The sequence below is a fragment of the Pseudophryne corroboree genome, chromosome 5, assembly GCF_028390025.1.
Source record: "Pseudophryne corroboree isolate aPseCor3 chromosome 5, aPseCor3.hap2, whole genome shotgun sequence".
Lineage (NCBI taxonomy): Eukaryota > Metazoa > Chordata > Amphibia > Anura > Myobatrachidae > Pseudophryne > Pseudophryne corroboree.
Genome location: NC_086448.1, coordinates 836,512,975 through 836,538,115, shown reverse-complemented (window position 1 = coordinate 836,538,115; position 25,141 = coordinate 836,512,975). Strand labels below are relative to the sequence as shown.

At 46.7% G+C, this 25,141-nt stretch overlaps 1 protein-coding gene across 1 annotated transcript in view; it reads left to right on the top strand.

Moving 5' to 3' along the window:
* The window catches only part of MYO1G (myosin IG), a 508,951-nt gene extending 489,230 nt beyond the window's left edge, over window positions 1-19,721 (top strand). Inside the window, exon 22 of the mRNA XM_063924584.1 lies at window positions 17,882-19,721. Within this exon, the coding sequence (XP_063780654.1) occupies window positions 17,882-18,038 (157 nt within the window). The 3' untranslated portion in view covers window positions 18,039-19,721. The remainder of the gene's footprint in view (window positions 1-17,881) is intronic.
* Window positions 19,722-25,141: the final 5,420 nt, after the last annotated feature.

Sequence of the window (25,141 nt, the reverse complement as noted above, 5' to 3'; positions counted from 1 at the left end):
CCAGTCACTGATTATATTATTAGGGGTCAGTGCTCTGCTGGCTGTGTACCCCTCTGTCTATATACCAGTCACTGTTTATATTATTAGGGGCCAGTGCCGTGCTGGCTGTGTACCCCTCTGTCTATATACCAGTCACTGATTATATTATTAGGGGCCAGTGCCGTGCTGGCTGTGTACCCCTCTGTCTGTATACCAGTCACTGATTATATTATTAGGGGCCAGTGCCGTGCTGGCTGTGTACCCCTCTGTCTGTATACCAGTCACTGATTATATTATTAGGGGCCAGTGCCGTACTGGCTGTGTCCCCTCTGTCTATATACCAGTCACTGATTATATTATTAGGGGCCAGTGCCGTGCTGGCTGTGTACCCCTCTGTCTGTATACCAGTCACTGATTATATTATTAGGGGCAAGTGCCGTGCTGGCTGTGTACCCCTCTGTCTGTATACCAGTCACTGATTATATTATTAGGGGCCAGTGCCGTGCTGGCTGTGTACCCCTCTGTCTGTATACCAGTCACTGATTATATTATTAGGGGCCAGTGCCGTGCTGGCTGTGTACCCCTCTGTCTGTATACCAGTCACTGATTATATTATTAGGGGCCAGTGCCATGCTGGCTGTATACCCCTCTGTCTATATACCAGTCACTGATTATATTATTAGGGGTCATTGCCGTGCTGGCTGTGTACCCCTCTGTCTGTATACCAGTCACTGATTATATTATTAGGGGCCAGTGCCGTGCTGGCTGTGTACCCCTCTGTCTGTATACCAGTCACTGATTATATTATTAGGGGCCAGTGCTCTGCTGGCTGTGTACCCCTCTGTCTGTATACCAGTCACTGATTATATTATTAGGGGCCAGTGCCGTGCTGGCTGTGTACCCCTCTGTCTGTATACCAGTCACTGATTATATTATTAGGGGCCAGTGCTCTGCTGGCTGTGTACCCCTCTGTCTATATACCAGTCACTGATTATATTATTAGGGGCCAGTGCCGTGCTGGCCGTGTACCCCTCTGTCTGTATACCAGTCACTGATTATATTATTAGGGGCCAGTGCCGTACTGGCTGTGTACCCCTCTGTCTGTATACCAGTCACTGATTATATTATTAGGGGACAGTGCCGTGCTGGCTGTGTACCCCTCTGTCTGTATACAAGTCACTGATTATATTATTAGGGACCAGGGCCGTGCTGGCTGTGTACCCCTCTGTCTATATACCAGTCACTGATTATATTATTAGGGGACAGTGCCGTGCTGGCTGTGTCCCCTCTGTCTGTATACCAGTCACTGATTATATTATTAGGGGACAGTGCCGTGCTGGCTGTGTACCCCTCTGTCTGTATACAAGTCACTGATTATATTATTAGGGGCCAGTGCCGTGCTGGCTGTGTACCCCTCTGTCTGTATACAAGTCACTGATTATATTATTAGGGGCCAGGGCCGTGCTGGCTGTGTACCCCTCTGTCTGTAAACCAGTCACTGATTATATTATTAGGGGCCAGTGCCGTGCTGGCTGTATACCCTCTGTCTGTATACCAGTCACTGATTATATTATTAGGGGTCAGTGCTCTGCTGGCTGTGTCCCCTCTGTCTGTATACCAGTCACTGATTATATTATTAGGGGCCAGTGCCGTGCTGGCTGTGTACCCCTCTGTCTATATACCAGTCACTGATTATATTATTAGGGGCCAGTGCCGTGCTGGCTGTGTCCCCTCTGTCTATATACCAGTCACTGATTATATTATTAGGGGCCAGTGCCATGCTGGCTGTGTACCCCTCTGTCTGTATACCAGTCACTGATTATATTATTAGGGGCCAGTGCCGTGCTGGCTGTGTATCCCTCTGTCTGTATACCAGTCACTGATTATATTATTAGGGGCCAGTGCCGTGCTGGCTGTATACCCTCTGTCTATATACCAGTCACTGATTATACTATTAGGGGCCAGTGCCGTGCTGGCTGTGTACCCCTCTGTCTATATACCAGTCACTGATTATATTATTAGGGGCCAGTGCTCTGCTGGCTGTGTACCCCTCTGTCTGTATACCAGTCACTGATTATATTATTAGGGGCCAGTGCCGTGCTGGCTGTGTACCCCTCTGTCTGTATACCAGTCACTGATTATATTATTAGGGGTCAGTGCTCTGCTGGCTGTATACCCCTCTGTCTATATACCAGTCACTGATTATATTATTAGGGGACAGTGCCGTGCTGGCTGTGTCCCCTCTGTCTATATACCAGTCACTGATTATATTATTAGGGGCCAGTGCTCTGCTGGCTGTATACCCCTCTGTCTATATACCAGTCACTGATTATATTATTAGGGGACAGTGCCGTGCTGGCTGTATACCCTCTGTCTGTATACCAGTCACTGATTATATTATTAGGGGTCAGTGCTCTGCTGGCTGTGTACCCCTCTGTCTGTATACCAGTCACTGATTATATTATTAGGGGCGAGTGCTCTGCTGGCTGTGTACCCCTCTGTCTATATACCAGTCACTGATTATATTATTAGGGGCCAGTGCCGTGCTGGCTGTTTACCCCTCTGTCTATATATCAGTCACTGATTATATTATTAGGGGCCAGTGCCGTGCTGGCTGTGTACCCCTCTGTCTGTATACCAGTCACTGATTATATTATTAGGGGTCAGTGCTCTGCTGGCTGTATACCCCTCTGTCTATATACCAGTCACTGATTATATTATTAGGGGCCAGTGCCGTGCTGGCTGTATACCCTCTGTCTGTATACCAGTCACTGATTATATTATTAGGGGTCAGTGCTCTGCTGGCTGTGTACCCCTCTGTCTATATACCAGTCACTGATTATATTATTAGGGGCCAGTGCCATGCTGGCTGTGTACCCCTCTGTCTGTATACCAGTCACTGATTATATTATTAGGGGCCAGTGCCGTGCTGGCTGTATACCTTCTGTCTATATACCAGTCACTGATTATATTATTAGGGGCCAGTGCCGTGCTGGCTGTATACCCTCTGTCTATATACCAGTCACTGATTATATTATTAGGGGCCAGTGCCGTGCTGGCTGTGTACCCCTCTGTCTATATACCAGTCACTGATTATATTATTAGGGGCCAGTGCTCTGCTGGCTGTGTACCCCTCTGTCTGTATACCAGTCACTGATTATATTATTAGGGGCCAGTGCCGTGCTGGCTGTGTACCCCTCTGTCTGTATACCAGTCACTGATTATATTATTAGGGGTCAGTGCTCTGCTGGCTGTATACCCCTCTGTCTATATACCAGTCACTGATTATATTATTAGGGGACAGTGCCGTGCTGGCTGTGTCCCCTCTGTCTATATACCAGTCACTGATTATATTATTAGGGGCCAGTGCTCTACTGGCTGTATACCCCTCTGTCTATATACCAGTCACTGATTATATTATTAGGGGCCAGTGCCGTGCTGGCTGTGTACCCCTCTGTCTGTATACCAGTCACTGATTATATTATTAGGGGTCAGTGCTCTGCTGGCTGTATACCCCTCTGTCTATATACCAGTCACTGATTATATTATTAGGGGACAGTGCCGTGCTGGCTGTGTCCCCTTGGTCTATATACCAGTCACTGATTATATTATTAGGGGACAGTGCCGTGCTGGCTGTGTCCCCTCTGTCTATATACCAGTCACTGATTATATTATTAGGGGCCAGTGCCGTGCTGGCTGTATACCCTCTGTCTGTATACCAGTCACTGATTATATTATTAGGGGTCAGTGCTCTGCTGGCTGTGTACCCCTCTGTCTATATACCAGTCACTGATTATATTATTAGGGGCCAGTGCTCTGCTGGCTGTGTACCCCTCTGTCTATATACCAGTCACTGATTATACTATTAGGGGCCAGTGCCATGCTGGCTGTGTACCCCTCTGTCTGTATACCAGTCACTGATTATATTATTAGGGGTCAGTGCTCTGCTGGCTGTATACCCCTCTGTCTATATACCAGTCACTGATTATATTATTAGGGGCCAGTGCCGTGCTGGCTGTATACCCTCTGTCTATATACCAGTCACTGATTATATTATTAGGGGACAGTGCCATGCTGGCTGTGTACCCCTCTGTCTGTATACCAGTCACTGATTATATTATTAGGGGCAAGTGCCGTGCTGGCTGTATACCCTCTGTCTGTATACCAGTCACTGATTATATTATTAGGAGTCAGTGCTCTGCTGGCTGTGTACCCCTCTGTCTATATACCAGTCACTGATTATATTATTAGGGGCCAGTGCCGTGCTGGCTGTATACCCTCTGTCTGTATATCAGTCACTGATTATATTATTAGGGGTCAGTGCTCTGCTGGCTGTATACCCCTCTGTCTATATACCAGTCACTGATTATATTATTAGGGGCCAGTGCCGTGCTGGCTGTATACCCTCTGTCTGTATACCAGTCACTGATTATATTATTAGGGGTCAGTGCTCTGCTGGCTGTATACCCCTCTGTCTGTATACCAGTCACTGATTATATTATTAGGGGCCAGTGCCGTGCTGGCTATATACCCCTCTGTCTATATACCAGTCACTGATTATATTATTAGGGGTCAGTGCTCTGCTGGCTGTGTACCCCTCTGTCTGTTTACCAGTCACTGATTATATTATTAGGGGACAGTGCCGTGCTGGCTGTGTCCCCTCTGTCTATATACCAGTCACTGATTATATTATTAGGGGTCAGTGCTCTGCTGGCTGTGTACCCCTCTGTCTATATACCCTCTGTCTATATACCAGTCACTGATTATATTATTAGGGGACAGTGCCATGCTGGCTGTGTACCCCTCTGTCTATATACCAGTCACTGATTATATTATTAGGGGTCAGTGCTCTGCTGGCTGTATACCCCTCTGTCTATATACCAGTCACTGATTATATTATTAGGGGCCAGTGCCGTGCTGGCTGTATACCCTCTGTCTGTATACCAGTCACTGATTATATTATTAGGGGCCAGTGCTCTGCTGGCTGTGTACCCCTCTGTCTGTATACCAGTCACTGATTATATTATTAGGGGACAATGCTCTGCTGGCTGTATACCCCTCTGTCTATATACCAGTCACTGATTATATTATTAGGGGACAGTGCCGTGCTGGCTGTGTACCCCTCTGTCTGTATACCAGTCACTGATTATATTATTAGGGGACAGTGCTCTGCTGGCTGTATACCCCTCTGTCTATATACCAGTCACTGATTATATTATTAGGGGACAGTGCCGTGCTGGCTGTGTCCCCTCTGTCTATATACCAGTCACTGATTATATTATTAGGGGCCAGTGCCGTGCTGGCTGTGTACCCCTCTGTCTGTATACCAGTCACTGATTATATTATTAGGGGTCAGTGCTCTGCTGGCTGTATACCCCTCTGTCTATATACCAGTCACTGATTATATTATTAGGGGACAGTGCTCTGCTGGCTGTATACCCCTCTGTCTATATACCAGTCACTGATTATATTATTAGGGGACAGTGCTCTGCTGGCTGTATACCCCTCTGTCTATATACCAGTCACTGATTATATTATTAGGGGACAGTGCCGTGCTGGCTGTGTCCCCTCTGTCTATATACCAGTCACTGATTATATTATTAGGGGCAAGTGCCGTGCTGGCTGTATACCCTCTGTCTGTATACCAGTCACTGATTATATTATTAGGGGTCAGTGCTCTGCTGGCTGTGTACCCCTCTGTCTGTATACCAGTCACTGATTATATTATTAGGGGCCAGTGCTCTGCTGGCTGTGTACCCCTCTGTCTATATACCAGTCACTGATTATATTATTAGGGGCCAGTGCCGTGCTGGCTGTATACCCTCTGTCTGTATACCAGTCACTGATTATATTATTAGGGGTCAGTGCTCTGCTGGCTGTATACCCCTCTGTCTATATACCAGTCACTGATTATATTATTAGGGGCCAGTGCCGTGCTGGCTGTATACCCTCTGTCTGTATACCAGTCACTGATTATATTATTAGGGGTCAGTGCTCTGCTGGCTGTGTACCCCTCTGTCTATATACCAGTCACTGATTATATTATTAGGGGCCAGTGCCGTGCTGGCTGTATACCCTCTGTCTGTATACCAGTCACTGATTATATTATTAGGGGTCAGTGCTCTGCTGGCTGTATACCCCTCTGTCTGTATACCAGTCACTGATTATATTATTAGGGGTCAGTGCTCTGCTGGCTGTGTCCCCTCTGTCTGTATACCAGTCACTGATTATATTATTAGGGGACAGTGCTCTGCTGGCTGTATACCCCTCTGTCTATATACCAGTCACTGATTATATTATTAGGGGCCAGTGCCATGCTGGCTGTGTACCCCTCTGTCTGTATACCAGTCACTGATTATATTATTAGGGGTCAGTGCTCTGCTGGCTGTATACCCCTCTGTCTATATACCAGTCACTGATTATATTATTAGGGGCCAGTGCCGTGCTGGCTGTATACCCTCTGTCTGTATACCAGTCACTGATTATATTATTAGGGGTCAGTGCTCTGCTGGCTGTATACCCCTCTGTCTATATACCCTCTGTCTATATACCAGTCACTGATTATATTATTATGGGTTAGTGCTCTGCTGGCTGTATACCCCTCTGTCTATATACCCTCTGTCTATATACCAGTCACTGATTATATTATTAGGGGCCAATGCCGTGCTGGCTGTATACCCCTCTGTCTATATACCAGTCACTGATTATATTATTAGGGGTCAGTGCTCTGCTGGCTGTGTACCCCTCTGTCTGTATACCAGTCACTGATTATATTATTAGGGGACAGTGCCATGCTGGCTGTATACCCTCTGTCTGTATACCCTCTGTCTATATACCAGTCACTGATTATATTATTAGGGGCCAGTGCCGTGCTGGCTGTATACCCCTCTGTCTATATACCAGTCACTGATTATATTATTAGGGGTCAGTGCTCTGCTGGCTGTGTACCCTCTGTCTATATACCAGTCACTGATTATATTATCAGGGGACAGTGCCGTGCTGGCTGCAGAAACAATATAACCCTCTCTTTGCACATGTTACATCTGCCCCCCCCCCCTGCAGTGCACTAGAGATGAGCGGGTTCGGTTCCTCTGAATCCGAACCCGCCCGAACTTCAGGTTTTTTACACGGGTCCGAGCAGGCTCGGATCTTCCCGCCTTGCTCGGCTAACCCGAGTGCGCCCGAACGTCATCATCACGCTGTCGGATTCTCGCGAGGCTTGGATTCTATCGCGAGACTCGGATTCTATATAAGGAGCCGCGCGTCGCCGCCATTTTCACACGTGCATTGAGAATCATAGGGAGAGGACGTGGCTGGCGTCCTCTCCGTTTAGAGAAGAGAGAGACACAGTATTTTCGGGGAGCATTATAAGGAGGAGTACTACTGTATACTACTATACTACTTGCTGAAGTGACATTTATAGATTAGATAGTGTGACTGTAAGTGTATTATCTGACTTGTGGGGGAGACACTGACAGTGGGGAGCAGTTAGAGTCTGAGAGCAGGACTCAGGAGTACATATAACGTACAGTGCACACTTTTGCTGCCATAGTCAGTGCCACACTGCCATTGTTGTGACCACACTGACCACCAGTATAATAATATATTTTGTGATTGTCTGCTTAGGCCTCGGAGTACTAGTTGCAAGTTGCAACGTGACCTGTCCTGAAGTGACCACCAGTTTAATAATCAATCACCACCAGTTTAATATATATATATATATATATATATATATAATTGTATATAATATATATATATATATATATATATAATATTGTATACCACCTACCCGTGGTTTTTTTTTTCATTCTTCTTTATACATACTACTATAGTAGCTTACTGTAGCAGTCTGCGGTGCTGTGCTGACCTGACAGTGTCCAGCAGGTCCGTCATCAGTCATTACATAATAAATATATATAGTACCTGTCCGGCTGCAGTACTAGTGATATTATATTGATTTCATCTCATTATCAATAATTTATCATCCAGTCTAGACTCTATATTAGCAGCAGACACAGTACGTTAGTCCACGGCTGTAGCTACCTCTGTGTCGGCACTCGGCAGTCCATCCATAATTGTATACCACCTACCCGTGGTTTTTTTTTTTTCTTTCTTCTTTGTACATACTACTATAGAGTATAGTAGCTTACTGTAGCAGTCTGCGGTGCTGCTGAGCTGACAGTGTCCAGCAGGTCCGTCATCAGTCATCATTACCTAATAAATATATTATCTACCTGTCCGGCTGCAGTACTAGTGATATTATATATACATACATATATATATTGATTTCATCTCATTATCAATCATCCAGTCTATATTAGCAGCAGACACAGTACGTTAGTCCACGGCTGTAGCTACCTCTGTGTCGGCACTCGGCAGTCCATCCATAATTGTATACCACCTACCCGTGTTTTTTTTTTTTTCTTTCTTCTTTGTACATACTACTATAGAGTATAGTAGCTTACTGTAGCAGTCTGCGGTGCTGCTGAGCTGACAGTGTCCAGCAGGTCCGTCATCAGTCATCATTACCTAATAAATATATTATCTACCTGTCCGGCTGCAGTACTAGTGATATTATATATACATACATATATATATATTGATTTCATCTCATTATCAATCATCCAGTCTATATTAGCAGCAGACACAGTACGTTAGTCCACGGCTGTAGCTACCTCTGTGTCGGCACTCGGCAGTCCATCCATAAGTATACTAGTATCCATCCATCTCCATTGTTTACCTGAGGTGCCTTTTAGTTGTGCCTATGAAAATATGGAGAACAAAAATGTTGAGGTTCCAAAATTAGGGAAAAATCAAGATCCACTTCCACCTCGTGCTGAAGCTGCTGCCACTAGTCATGGCCGAGACGATGAAATGCCAGCAACGTCGTCTGCCAAGGCCGATGCCCAATGTCATAGTACAGAGCATGTCAAATCCAAAACACCAAATATCAGTAAAAAAAGGACTCCAAAACCTAAAATAAAATTGTCGGAGGAGAAGCGTAAACTTGCCCATATGCCATTTACCACACGAAGTGGCAAGGAACGGCTGAGGCCCTGGCCTATGTTCATGGCTAGTGGTTCAGCTTCACATGAGGATGGAAGCACTCAGCCTCTCGCTAGAAAACTGAAAAGACTCAAGCTGGCAAAAGCACCGCAAAGAACTGTGCGTTCTTCGAAATCCCAAATCCACAAGGAGAGTCCAATTGTGTCGGTTGCGATGCCTGACCTTCCCAACACTGGACGTGAAGAGCATGCGCCTTCCACCATTTGCACGCCCCCTGCAAGTGCTGGAAGGAGCACCCGCAGTCCAGTTCCTGATAGTCAGATTGAAGATGTCAGTGTTGAAGTACACCAGGATGAGGAGGATATGGGTGTTGCTGGCGCTGGGGAGGAAATTGACCAGGAGGATTCTGATGGTGAGGTGGTTTGTTTAAGTCAGGCACCCGGGGAGACACCTGTTGTCCGTGGGAGGAATATGGCCACTGACATGCCTGGTGAAAATACCAAAAAAATCAGCTCTTCGGTGTGGAAGTATTTCAACAGAAATGCGGACAACAGGTGTCAAGCCGTGTGTTCCCTTTGTCAAGCTGTAATAAGTAGGGGTAAGGACGTTAACCACCTCGGAACATCCTCCCTTATACGTCACCTGCAGCGCATTCATAATAAGTCAGTGACAAGTTCAAAAACTTTGGGTGACAGCGGAAGCAGTCCACTGACCAGTAAATCCCTTCCTCTTGTAACCAAGCTCACGCAAACCACCCCACCAACTCCCTCAGTGTCAATTTCCTCCTTCCCCAGGAATGCCAATAGTCCTGCAGGCCATGTCACTGGCAATTCTGACGATTCCTCTCCTGCCTGGGATTCCTCCGATGCATCCTTGCGTGTAACGCCTACTGCTGCTGGCGCTGCTGTTGTTGCTGCTGGGAGTCGATGGTCATCCCAGAGGGGAAGTCGTAAGACCACTTTTACTACTTCCACCAAGCAATTGACTGTCCAACAGTCCTTTGCGAGGAAGATGAAATATCACAGCAGTCATCCTACTGCAAAGCGGATAACTGAGGCCTTGGCATCCTGGGTGGTGAGAAACGTGGTCCCGGTATCCATCATTACTGCAGAGCCAACTAGAGACTTGTTGGAGGTACTGTGTCCCCGGTACCAAATACCATCTAGGTTCCATTTCTCTAGGCAGGCGATACCGAAAATGTACACAGACCTCAGAAAAAGAGTCACCAGTGTCCTAAAAAATGCAGCTGTACCCAATGTCCACTTAACCACGGACATGTGGACAAGTGGAGCAGGGCAGGGTCAGGACTATATGACTGTGACAGCCCACTGGGTAGATGTATGGACTCCCGCCGCAAGAACAGCAGCGGCGGCACCAGTAGCAGCATCTCGCAAACGCCAACTCTTTCCTAGGCAGGCTACGCTTTGTATCACCGCTTTCCAGAATACGCACACAGCTGAAAACCTCTTACGGCAACTGAGGAAGATCATCGCGGAATGGCTTACCCCAATTGGACTCTCCTGTGGATTTGTGGCATCGGACAACGCCAGCAATATTGTGTGTGCATTAAATATGGGCAAATTCCAGCACGTCCCATGTTTTGCACATACCTTGAATTTGGTGGTGCAGAATTATTTAAAAAACGGCAGGGGCGTGCAAGAGATGCTGTCGGTGGCCAGAAGAATTGCGGGACACTTTCGGCGTACAGGCACCACGTACAGAAGACTGGAGCACCACCAAAAACTACTGAACCTGCCCTGCCATCATCTGAAGCAAGAAGTGGTAACGAGGTGGAATTCAACCCTCTATATGCTTCAGAGGTTGGAGGAGCAGCAAAAGGCCATTCAAGCCTATACAATTGAGCACGATATAGGAGGTGGAATGCACCTGTCTCAAGCGCAGTGGAGAATGATTTCAACGTTGTGCAAGGTTCTGATGCCCTTTGAACTTGCCACACGTGAAGTCAGTTCAGACACTGCCAGCCTGAGTCAGGTCATTCCCCTCATCAGGCTTTTGCAGAAGAAGCTGGAGACATTGAAGGAGGAGCTAACACGGAGCGATTCCGCTAGGCATGTGGGACTTGTGGATGGAGCCCTTAATTCGCTTAACAAGGATTCACGGGTGGTCAATCTGTTGAAATCAGAGCACTACATTTTGGCCACCGTGCTCGATCCTAGATTTAAAGCCTACCTTGGATCTCTCTTTCCGGCAGACACAAGTCTGCTGGGGTTGAAAGACCTGCTGGTGACAAAATTGTCAAGTCAAGCGGAACGCGACCTGTCAACATCTCCTCCTTCACATTCTCCCGCAACTGGGGGTGCGAGGAAAAGGCTCAGAATTCCGAGCCCACCCGCTGGCGGTGATGCAGGGCAGTCTGGAGCGACTGCTGATGCTGACATCTGGTCCGGACTGAAGGACCTGACAACGATTACGGACATGTCGTCTACTGTCACTGCATATGATTCTCTCAACATTGAAAGAATGGTGGAGGATTATATGAGTGACCGCATCCAAGTAGGCACGTCACACAGTCCGTACTTATACTGGCAGGAAAAAGAGGCAATTTGGAGGCCCTTGCACAAACTGGCTTTATTCTACCTAAGTTGCCCTCCCACAAGTGTGTACTCCGAAAGAGTGTTTAGTGCCGCCGCTCACCTTGTCAGCAATCGGCGTACGAGGTTACATCCAGAAAATGTGGAGAAGATGATGTTAATTAAAATGAATTATAATCAATTCCTCCGTGGAGACATTGACCAGCAGCAATTGCCTCCACAAAGTACACAGGGAGCTGAGATGGTGGATTCCAGTGGGGACGAATTGATAATCTGTGAGGAGGGGGATGTACACGGTGATATATCGGAGGATGATGATGAGGTGGACATCTTGCCTCTGTAGAGCCAGTTTGTGCAAGGAGAGATTAATTGCTTCTTTTTTGGTGGGGGTCCAAACCAACCCGTCATTTCAGTCACAGTCGTGTGGCAGACCCTGTCACTGAAATGATGGGTTGGTTAAAGTGTGCATGTCCTGTTTATACAACATAAGGGTGGGTGGGAGGGCCCAAGGACAATTCCATCTTGCACCTCTTTTTTCTTTCATTTTTCTTTGCGTCATGTGCTGTTTGGGGAGGGTTTTTTGGAAGGGACATCCTGCGTGACACTGCAGTGCCACTCCTAGATGGGCCCGGTGTTTGTGTCGGCCACTAGGGTCGCTTATCTTACTCACACAGCTACCTCATTGCGCCTCTTTTTTTCTTTGCGTCATGTGCTGTTTGGGGAGGGTTTTTTGGAAGGGACATCCTGCGTGACACTGCAGTGACACTCCTAGATGGGCCCGGTGTTTGTGTCGGCCACTAGGGTCGCTTATCTTACTCACACAGCTACCTCATTGCGCCTCTTTTTTTCTTTGCGTCATGTGCTGTTTGGGGAGGGTTTTTTGGAAGGGACATCCTGCGTGACACTGCAGTGACACTCCTAGATGGGCCCGGTGTTTGTGTCGGCCACTAGGGTCGCTTATGTTACTCACACAGCTACCTCATTGCGCCTCTTTTTTTCTTTGCGTCATGTGCTGTTTGGGGAGGGTTTTTTGGAAGGGACATCCTGCGTGACACTGCAGTGCCACTCCTAGATGGGCCCGGTGTTTGTGTCGGCCACTAGGGTCGCTTATCTTACTCACACAGCTACCTCATTGCGCCTCTTTTTTTCTTTGCGTCATGTGCTGTTTGGGGAGGGTTTTTTGGAAGGGACATCCTGCGTGACACTGCAGTGACACTCCTAGATGGGCCCGGTGTTTGTGTCGGCCACTAGGGTCGCTTATCTTACTCACACAGCTACCTCATTGCGCCTCTTTTTTTCTTTGCGTCATGTGCTGTTTGGGGAGGGTTTTTTGGAAGGGACATCCTGCGTGACACTGCAGTGACACTCCTAGATGGGCCCGGTGTTTGTGTCGGCCACTAGGGTCGCTTATCTTACTCACACAGCTACCTCATTGCGCCTCTTTTTTTCTTTGCGTCATGTGCTGTTTGGGGAGGGTTTTTTGGAAGGGACATCCTGCGTGACACTGCAGTGACACTCCTAGATGGGCCCGGTGTTTGTGTCGGCCACTAGGGTCGCTTATCTTACTCACACAGCTACCTCATTGCGCCTCTTTTTTTCTTTGCGTCATGTGCTGTTTGGGGAGGGTTTTTTGGAAGGGACATCCTGCGTGACACTGCAGTGACACTCCTAGATGGGCCCGGTGTTTGTGTCGGCCACTAGGGTCGCTTAGCTTAGTCATCCAGCGACCTAGGTGCAAATTTTAGGACTAAAAATAATATTGTGAGGTGTGAGGTATTCAGAATAGACTGAAAATGAGTGTAAATTATGGTTTTTGAGGTTAATAATACTTTGGGATCAAAATGACCCCCAAATTCTATGATTTAAGCTGTTTTTTAGTGTTTTTTGAAAAAAACACCCGAATCCAAAACACACCCGAATCCGACAAAAAAAATTCGGTGAGGTTTTGCCAAAACGCGGTCGAACCCAAAACACGGCCGCGGAACCGAACCCAAAACCAAAACACAAAACCCGAAAAATTTCCGGCGCTCATCTCTACAGTGCACATGGTTTTGCCCATCTGCTAGCAAATTTGCTGCTGCGATCAGGTCTGAATTAGGCCCTATATACAGAGCTCGCTGCTGAGAACCTATTAAAGTAAAAATAAGGCGCACAAAGTGCAAGCTCTTGTGCAGTGCAGCTTGTCTGCTTCGTATTGCAGATGGTGGATCTGGTCAGTAGGGGGACTCCGAGCTCCTATGACCCCGCTTTGGCCGCACTCACAGTCTGGTCAGAGCTATTATCTGCCAGAAATACCTGTTATACAGAATGTGTAATAAATGAATGTTATATATGAGAATCCTGGAATACTCGCTCCGCCAGGCGCAGCTCCCCAATCATGGTGCTACCTTTATTACATCACGTGTGTCAGAGGTCATCCTTTGCGCTGCGTGGTGTTACACCCGCGTGGGAGCTGCAGGTGTGAGAAGTGCGCAGGGATTGTGATTTATCACACGTGGTACTATCAGTAGCGGTGACAGAAGCCCCGTGTGTGATTATTTCACTCTTATGCTAAGGGAATTACTCATGTGTATTGTGTAGAATATCACTATAGAATTGTATGTTTGATGGTGGTAAGAGTCATGTCTATGTGACCAGATCATCGGAGATTTCCTCAGGGTGTCCCTCAGCAGACCACCTGCTACTGATGGGGTATGATATGCGGCAACGCCCAGCTCCTGCAAACACGCACTTCACAGTGCCGCCTCCCACTAATTCTAGTATCCCCACTGACCTAATTATCACTAGTGCCCCTCCCACTAATTCTAGTATCCCCATTGACCTAATTATCACTAGTGACCTTCACACTAATTCTAGTATCCCCACTGACCTAATTATCACTAGTGCCCTTCACACTAGTATCCCCACTGACCTAATTATCACTAGTGACCTTCACACTAGTATCCCCACTGAACTAATTCTCACTAGTGACCTTCACACTAGTATCCCCACTGACCTAAGTATCACTAGTGCCCCTCCCACTAATTCACACTAGTATCCCCACTGACCTAATTATCACTAGTGCCCTTCACGCTAGTATCCCCTCTGACCTAATTATCACTAGTGCCACCTTCCACTAATTCACACTAGTATCCCCACTGACCTAAGTATCACTAGTGCCCTTCACAGTAGTATCCCCACTGACCTAGGTATAACTAGTGCCCTTCACACTAGTATCCCCTCTGACCTAATTATCACTAGTGCCCTTCACGCTAGTATCCCCTCTGACCTAATTATCACTAGTGCCCTTCACGCTAGTATACCCACTGACCTAATTATCACTAGTGACCTTCACACTAGGATCCCCACTGACCTAATTATCACTAGTGACCTTCACACTAGGATCCCCACTGACCTAATTATCACTAGTGACCTTCACACTAGTATCCCCACTGAACTAATTCTCACTAGTGACCTTCACACTAGTATCCCCACTGACCTAAGTATCACTAGTGCCCCTCCCACTAATTCACACTAGTATCCCCACTGACCTAATTATCACTAGTGCCCTTCACGCTAGTATCCCCTCTGACCTAATTATCACTAGTGCCACCTTCCACTAATTCACACTAGTATCCCCACTGACCTAAGTATCACTAGTGCCCTTCACAGTAGTATCCCCACTGACCTAGGTATAACTAGTGCCCTTCACACTAGTATCCCCTCTGACCTAATTATCACTAGTGCCACCTTCCACTAATTCACACTAGTATCCCCACTGACCTAAGTATCACTAGTGCCCCTCCCACTTTTTCACACTAGTATCCCCACTGACCTAATTATCACTAGTGCCCCTCCCACTAATTCACACTAGTATCCCACCTGACCTAATTATCACTAGTGCCCCTCCCACTGCTTCACACTAGTATCCCCACTGACCTAATTATCACTAATGCCCCTCCCACTGCTTCACACTAGTATCCCCACTGGCCAAATATCACTAATGCCCGTCCCACTAATTCACACTAGTATCCCCACTGACCTAATTATCACTAGTGCCCCTCCCACTGCTTCATACTAGGATCCCCACTGACCTAATTCTCACTAATGCCCCTCTCACTGCTTCACACTAGGATCCCCACTGAGCCTAGTTCTCACTGATGCCCCTCCCACTGCTTCACACTAGTATCCCCACTGACCTAATTATCACTAATGGCCCTCCCACTGCTTCACACTAGAATCCCCACTGTCCTAATTATCACTAATGCCCCTCCCACTGCTTCACACTAGAATCCCCACTGACCTAATTATCACTAATGCCCCTATCACTGCTTCACACTTTGATCCCCACTGACCTAATTATCACTAATGCCCCTCCCACTGCTTCACACTAGTATCCCCACTGACCTAATTATCACTAAAGGCCCTCCCACTGCTTCACACTATAATCCCCACTGACCTAATTATCACTAATGCCCCTCCCACTGCTTCACACTAGTATCCCCACTGACATATCACTAGTGCCCCTCCCACTAATTCACACTAGTATTCCCACTGACCTAATTATCACTAATGCCCATCCCACTGCTTCACACTAGAATCCCCACTGACCTAATTGTCACTAATGCCCCTCCCACTGCTTCACACTAGTATCCCAACTGACCTAAGTATCACTAGTGCCCCTCTCACTGCTTCACACTAGTATCCCCACTGACCTAATTATCACTAGTGCCTCTCCCACTAATTCACACTAGAATCCCCACTGACCTAATTATCACTAATGCCCCTCCCACAGCTTCACACTAGTATCCCCACTGACCTAATTATCACTAATGCCCCTCCCACTGCTTCACACTAGTTTCCCCACTGACCTAAGTATCACTAGTGCCCCTCTCACTGCTTCACACTAGTATCCCCATTGGTCGAATATCACTAGTGCCCCTCCCATTAATTCACACTAGTATCCCCACTGACCTAATTATCACTAGTGCCCCTCCCACTGCTTCACACTAGAATCCCCACTGACCTAAATATCACTAATGCCCCTCCCACTGCTTCACACTAGTATCCCCACTGACCTAAGTATCACTAGTGCCCCTCCCACTAATTCACACTAGTATCCCCACTGACCTAATTAGCACTAATGCCCCTCCCACTGCTTCACACTAGTATCCCCATTGGTCGAATATCACTAGTGCCCCTCCCATTAATTCACACTAGTATCCCCACTGACCTAATTATCACTAGTGCCCCTCCCACTAACTCACACTAGTATACCCACTGACCTTATATTGCTAGTGCCTCCCCCCTTCACTAACATGTAACACACATACGGTAATGATCACCATGTGTTCTGTGTCTGGTGACATACGTGTAATGCTGATGTTCTCCCGGTAGTGATCATCGTGTGTTCTGTGTGTGGTGACATACGTGTAATCACTATGTGCTGATGTGCTCCCGGTAGTGATCATCGTGTGTTCTGTGTCTGGTGACATACATGTAATCACTATGTGCTGATGTTCTCCCGGTAGTGACCACCATGTGTTCTGTGTGTGGTGACATACGTGTAATCACTATGTGCTGATGTTCTCCCGGTAGTGATCACCGTGTGTTCTGTGTCTGGTGACATACATGTAATCACTATGTGCTGATGTTCTTCCGGTAGTGATCACCGTGTGTTCTGTGTCTGGTGACATACGTGTAATCACTATGTGCTGATGTTCTCCCGGTAGTGATCACCGTGTGTTCTGTGTCTGGTGACATACATGTAATCACTATGTGCTGATGTTCTCCCGGTAGTGATCACCGTGTGTTCTGTGTCTGGTGACATACATGTAATCACTATGTGCTGATGTTCTCCCGGTAGTGATCACCGTGTGTTCTGTGTGTGGTGACATACATGTAATCACTATGTGCTGATGTGCTCCCGGTAGTGATCATCGTGTGTTCTGTGTGTGGTGACATACGTGTAATCACTATGTGCTGATGTTCTCCCGGTAGTGATCACCGTGTGTTCTGTGTCTGGTGACATACGTGTAATCACTATGTGCTGATGTGCTCCCGGTAGTGATCATCGTGTGTTCTGTGTGTGGTGACATACGTGTAATCACTATGTGCTGATGTTCTCCCGGTAGTGATCACCGTGTGTTCTGTGTCCGGTGACATACGTGTAATCACTATGTGCTGATGTTCTCCCGGTAGTGATCACCGTGTGTTCTGTGTGTGGTGACATACATGTAATCACTATGTGCTGATGTTCTTCCGGTAGTGATCACCGTGTGTTCTGTGTGTGGTGACATACATGTAATCACTATGTGCTGATGTTTTCCCGGTAGTGACCACCGTGTGTCTTGCTTTCCCTGTAGGGAACATAAGGAGCTCTCGGTGAAGGTGACAGACTGCATCCAGATGAAGGTCCGCGGCAGACGGCGGCTGGTATCTGTGGAGACGCGGAGCGACGCGGCAAAGCCAGACTTCCGCAAGGGCCGGAACGGCATTGTGCTTCACTGGCCCGGACATTGAGCTCCACACCGGGGTCACTATTGTTAGTTATGTTACAAGCTCACACTATGTTATAGATATGGTATCCAAAGAATGTCCGACTGTTCCTACAGGAAGCACAAACCCTCACGCATCATGTTCCGGAGTCTGGCGCAGCTGTGTGTATGGCCGCAAAATGCACATGGTGCAGAAGAGAGTTTGCGCATGTTTGGGTATCTCAGGGTGATTCTGATTGGACGGATGTTGGCTGGCTCTCTCCTTGCATGAAATGGGTGTCTCTGGGCAGGTTCTGGGCGGTAATGTGGTCACACACAAGAGATCCGTTTAGTGGGCATGTAGCTATACTTCCGCGGTGCATACGGGGGAGGGGCGTGCGCCTATGATGGATCTCTTGCACCCAGCGTGGGTCTTCTGCAAATGCGACGCTAGTAATGACAGTTGCGGCTGCGACCAGATAACCAGTGGGCGGAGCAGCTTCCCGCTTGTAGCCGCACGGACCCTCGAATTAACCCTCAGATAATCACATTACCATAAGGTGATAACGTTTGCTTCCGCCATTGCCCGCAATTACAGCTACTTTGAATGTGACTGAGAGTCAGGCCCCATACGCACGTGTAAAGAGTGGATAATGCTGACATACACATGTATGTGCAACTACATAAAGGGTAGCACTCACAAAAACAAATAAATGTTCAAATAACCAGATAGAAAAGCCCGCTCTCCTAGTGTAGCTCAGTAGAAGCTGTTGTCCTCTGCTATCACCCGCCTTGTGTCCTCATAAGAGGGAATGTATACACAGAGCTGTGGTTCATGGTTTTCTTCTAATGCTGCACTGATACAGGTTACATGGAGCAGAGTGCAGGCCATTGTTCTCTGTTATCAGCCACTCTGGGTGCGTACACAAGGTGAGATGTACAGTATCCTTGCGATTTTAACTATATAGTCAAAGACGCAAGAGAAGTTAGCACATATCGCACCGCATGTACACAGTCCGCGAGGTCGGTATCGCAAGAAAAAATAGACTGTGCAGGCAAGGCAATTTTGGGGGCCATTCAGATCTATCGCTGCTGTGCGTTCAGGTCCAAATTGCGCGTGCGTAAGCACCGCAATGCGCAGGCGCATCGGACAGCTACTATGGGCATCACCGGTCAGTGACAGGATGGTGCGAAAGATCCATTCGCACGGGTGTATACAAGGTGACTGACAGGAAGAAGTCGTTTGTGGGCGGCAACTGACCGTTTTCTGGGAGTGTTCGGTAAAACGCAGGCGTGTCCAAGCGTTTTCAGGGAGGGTGTCTGACGGCAGCTCCGGCCCCGATCAGCAGGATTCTATCGCACTAGAATAGTAAGTCCTGGGCTGCGCACACACTGCACACACTGATTTTTAGCAGGTCTGCTATCACATAGGATCACACACCTGCACAGCCAAAATACCCTCCGTCTGTAGGCTGCGACTATCTGATCACAGGGCAGCAAAAAATGCAGCCCAGCCATCAGATCTGAATAAAGCCCTTTGACTATCTAGTACAAAGTATCGTCAAAAACGTCCATAGCCAAAATCGCAAGCACGCATAGCGAATATCACATAGTCAAAATCAAACATACGTCAATACCTCACTGAGTGTATGCTCCTTTACATATACTGTGGTGATACGCTGGACCTTACACATACTGTGGTGATACGCTGGACCTTACACATACTGTGGTGATACGCTGGACCTTACACATACTGTGGTGATACGCTGGACCTTACACATACTGTGGTGATACGCTGGACCTTACACATACTGTGGTGATACGCTGGACCTTACACATACTGTGGTGATACGCTGGACCTTACACATACTGTGGCGATACACATACTGTAGTGACCTTTACACATACTGTGGTGATACGCTGGACCTTACACATACTGTGGCGATACGCTGGACCTTACACATACTGTGGTGATACGCTGGACCTTACACATACTGTGGTGATACACATACTGTAGTGACCTTTACACATACTGTGGCGATACGCTGGACCTTACACATACTGTGGTGATACACATACTGTAGTGACCTTTACACATACTGTGGTGATACGCTGGACCTTACACATACTGTGGTGATACGCTGGACCTTACACATACTGTGGTGATACGCTGGACCTTACACATACTGTGGTGATACGCTGGACCTTACACATACTGTGGTGATACACATACTGTAGTGACCTTTACACATACTGTGGTGATACGCTGGACCTTACACATACTGTGGTGATACGCTGGACCTTACACATACTGTGGTGATACGCTGGACCTTACACATACTGTGGTGATACGCTGGACCTTACACATACTGTGGCGATACACATACTGTAGTGACCTTTACACATACTGTGGTGATACGCTGGACCTTACACATACTGTGGTGATACACATACTGTAGTGACCTTTACACATACTGTGGTGATACGCTGGACCTTACACATACTGTGGTGATACACATACTGTAGTGACCTTTACACATACTGTGGTGATACGCTGGACCTTACACATACTGTAGTGACACGCTGGACCTTACACATACTGTGGCGATACGCTGGACCTTACACATACTGTGGTGATACGCTGGACCTTACATATACTGTGGTGATACACATACTGTAGTGACCTTTACACATACTGTGGTGATACGCTGGACCTTACACATACTGTGGTGATACACATACTGTAGTGACCTTTACACATACTGTAGTGATACACATACTGTAGTGACCTTTACACATACTGTGGTGATACGCTGGACCTTACACATACTGTGGTGATACACATACTGTAGTGACCTTTACACATACTGTGGTGATACGCTGGACCTTACACATACTGTGGTGATACACATACTGTAGTGACCTTTACACATACTGTGGTGATACGCTGGACCTTACACATACTGTGGTGATACACATACTGTAGTGACCTTTACACATACTGTGTTGATACGCTGGACCTTACACATACTGTGGTGATACACATACTGTAGTAACCTTTACACATACTGTGGTGATACGCTGGACCTTACACATACTGTGGTGATACGCTGGACCTTACACATACTGTGGTGATACGCTGGACCTTACACATACTGTGGTAATACGCTGGACCTTACACATACTGTGGTGATACGCTGGACCTTACACATACTGTGGTGATACACATACTGTAGTGACCTTTACACATACTGTGGCGATACGCTGGACCTTACACATACTGTGGTGATACGCAGGACCTTACACATACTGTGGTGATACACATACTGTAGTGACCTTTACACATACTGTGGTGATACGCTGGACCTTACACATACTGTGGTGATACACATACTGTAGTGACCTTTACACATACTGTGGTGATACACTGGACCTTACACATACTGTGGTGATACACATACTGTAGTAACCTTTACACATACTGTGGTGATACGCTGGACCTTACACATACTGTGGTGATACGCTGGACCTTACACATACTGTGGTGATACGCTGGACCTTACACATACTGTGGTAATACGCTGGACCTTACACATACTGTGGTGATACGCTGGACCTTACACATACTGTGGTGATACACATACTGTAGTGACCTTTACACATACTGTGGCGATACGCTGGACCTTACACATACTGTGGTGATACGCAGGACCTTACACATACTGTGGTGATACACATACTGTAGTGACCTTTACACATACTGTGGTGATACGCTGGACCTTACACATACTGTGGTGATACACATACTGTAGTTACCTTTACACATACTGTGGTGATACGCTGGACCTTACACATACTGTGGTGATACACATACTGTAGTGACTTTTACACATACTGTGGTGATACGCTGGACCTTACACATACTGTGGTGATACGCTGGACCTTACACATACTGTGGTGATACGCTGGACCTTACACATACTGTGGTGATACGCTGGACCTTTACACATACTGTGGTGATACACATACTGTAGTGACCTTTGGTGACCTTTACACATACTGTGGTGATACACTGGACAAAAGAAATAAACTCCCTGTGGCCACAAATGTTAATAGTTGTTGAGTATAATGATTAGTGGACATCTAAACTGAACCTACCATAGCAGAAGGGTAATATAAAGTATGTCACTAAATTGTAAAATCTGTTTCATTCCTTGACAGAAATTGTGCGGATAGGAAAGGAATTTGCGCCGCTAGAACACGGGGATTCCTGATGTACAGGACCTGCTTAATAGGAGAAATGTTTGCGTTAAATTGAATTTGGTTAATGAGGGGGTGGGGGGGATTCAATTGTCCATGATAATTTCCCACAGGCTAATTGATCCCCTGGGGCAATTTGATCATCCCCGAAGTGCAGCACTTATCAGGGTTTTGTTTTCGGGAACTCAGTAGGTCTTGGCTGTGAAAACACATACTGTAGATCCGGGAACTTATCCCAGATCTTACGTGTTTTCGGCCTAAAGCGGGTTATTTTTTGGGTGAAAAAAACGGGCTACAATTGAATTGCCGATAATTAACATCAGGCAAAAAACGCTTTTAAAAGCCCTTTTTTTCACCCGAAAATTTTTCGGGGGTAATTGAATTCCAAGGTCTGGAAACCTTTTCTGCAAATACTTAATTAGAAGGTTAATGTTTGTGTGCGGCCATTGCTTCATTATAAATAAACGCGCCACACGGAGAGTAGTCTGAGGTTTGGCTCGCCCTGAGCTGGCGGAATAACAATAGCATTATCTGTGAGCTTCTTTATCGGATGTCATGTATGGTGAGGGATATTTTATTTTTATAACCTAATTTGCTTTCTATAAAATATTAATGATGCTACTTATTGTCTTGTCTTTAATGAATGCAAACTATATGCAAATATACCTGTGACAGCAGGACGCGGAAACCACGGCAGCCTGCTCAGGCCTGGTGCGCTGTAGGCTTACACCACGGGGCAGTGTCATCCCTGCATGCCACACTCACTCCCTATGAAAACCATCGTTCCTGTGAGATGGGTATTAATTGCCTGATTCTTTGTCGCAGGCCGCGGCCAACTCGTTAGCGACTATTGCCGCGTCTGCAACTTTACACTAATTCTGGAATCAGCGCTCCTGATGTGAATGTCGCACCGAATCTAATTTTCTATCAAAACAGATTTTATATCATTTTATTTCAGGCGGCCTTTACGTAGGAAAAGAGAAATATTCAGAATAAAATTAACTTTTTCATGTTTTTTTTCCAAAAAGTCCAACTTTTAAAACAGATAAGCGGTGTGGTTACCACTAGCAACCAATTGTATTATAGCTGAGATTTCTCTGTTTCCAGAAAATTATTGGCAGACTCTAACTGGTTGCTATGGGCAATAGTGCAACACTACCATTCGTCTGTGTTAGAAGCGTAAGTAAATCTACCTCATGGTGTCTTATTTCTAGAAGTGTGACCTTATACCACAACGGCCCATAGCGCCCACTTACCAGCGTGCCCCAATCCTTAGGCTGGGAGACATGGGGTAATGAGACCTTTTTATGTGGGTTTGGGATTAAATGTATTTGGTATGAACCGCAAAATGCATCAAGGTGACAGAAAACGGGTGACATTGTGGTGGGGATAAAGTTTGGGGTTCACATGTACGACTTACGGCTTCTTAAGGGTTAATATATAGGAGGACGTACAACGTTCATTAAAAAAATAAAAACAAAGTTTCAATTTATCTGAGAGGATTTTTAGATTTCCTCGGCGTTGTAACTCAACACAAGTGGAGACTGCACCCCTACGTCTTACTCTTACCTGGGCACCAGAGGCAGTACTCTAAGGCCCCTTTCCCCTGCCCCTTTGATAAGATGGCCCTCCCTCAGCAGGGGATGTAGTCAATTTACCTCCAATCAAAATCCCGACGGTCGAAATCCCGACAGCAATTGACCGACGGTCAAAATCCTGACATGGACAAAATACCGACATTTAAAATACCGACAAGGTCAAAATACCGATATGTAAAATGCCGACAGGTCAAAATGCCGACATTAATTTTTCATGAATTTTTCATTGAAACCGACTTGTTCATACTTTACCATCCCAGTGGACCTGGAGGGGGAATATAATAGTGTGCCGAGCGTAGCGAGGCACCGTACCCGAAGCGCACTCGCTGTGCGAGGGGACGCGGTACACTTATATGGTGTCCATGTCGACCTATGTCGACATACACACAACAAAAAAATTAAAAATGAATGTCAGTATTTTGACCTGTCGTCATTTTACATGTCAGTATTTTGACCTTGTCGGTATTTTAAATGTCGGTATTTTGACCTTGTCTGTATTTTGACCGTCGGTCAATTGCTGTCGGGATTTCGACCGTCGGGATTTTGATTGGAGGTATTTTATACCGATCCCCTCAGCAGAAGCGTTAAATCTTAATTTAATATTACAAATACAATGAAAAGACGCCATCTTGCACACGAGCTGTAGATATAACGTAAAGACACAGAGATCCATTTTCAATGTTTTATTTTACTTAAAAGTGCCACTGTCCATGTACCACAAGTAATAGGACCACATTATCTGGCTGTGGGCGCATGGTGCCCCCCACCCCCCCACCCCCCGCAGTGACCCACTCTCTATCCACATATCACACATTCCGCACAGACAAGCTAACCAACACAAAACCTTTTTCCCCAACAAAATATTTCAGCCACGTTTCTCATCTTCCAGTTTTGCTGCGGTCATCCAGCCACCGCCATACAGTAGGTGGCATCATACACAGCTGCCGCACGCTGCCATATTGTTGTGTTCCTTCATTTTACTTCCTGAGAGGACTCTTGAGCGGCTATTTTACAGCCAAAGTGCTTGTCCCATTTTTGTTCCGTGTAATTCCCAATAAAACCGTAGCAGGAATACCAGACGCGTGGGTCCGGAACACGGAGAAGTGGCCTAAACCCATCAGTCATTTCCCAGTGCCGGAAAACGGTCAGAGTTTTTGCAATTCCTCCGGAGAGTTTGAAAGGCCGGGAAACTGGCCCTCCCCTCCAGGCAGAAAGATTCCAGTGTCAACACATACAGTAGAAAAAAACGTTCTTACAAAGGAAAAAAAGAAATGAGCACTTGGTACAAACA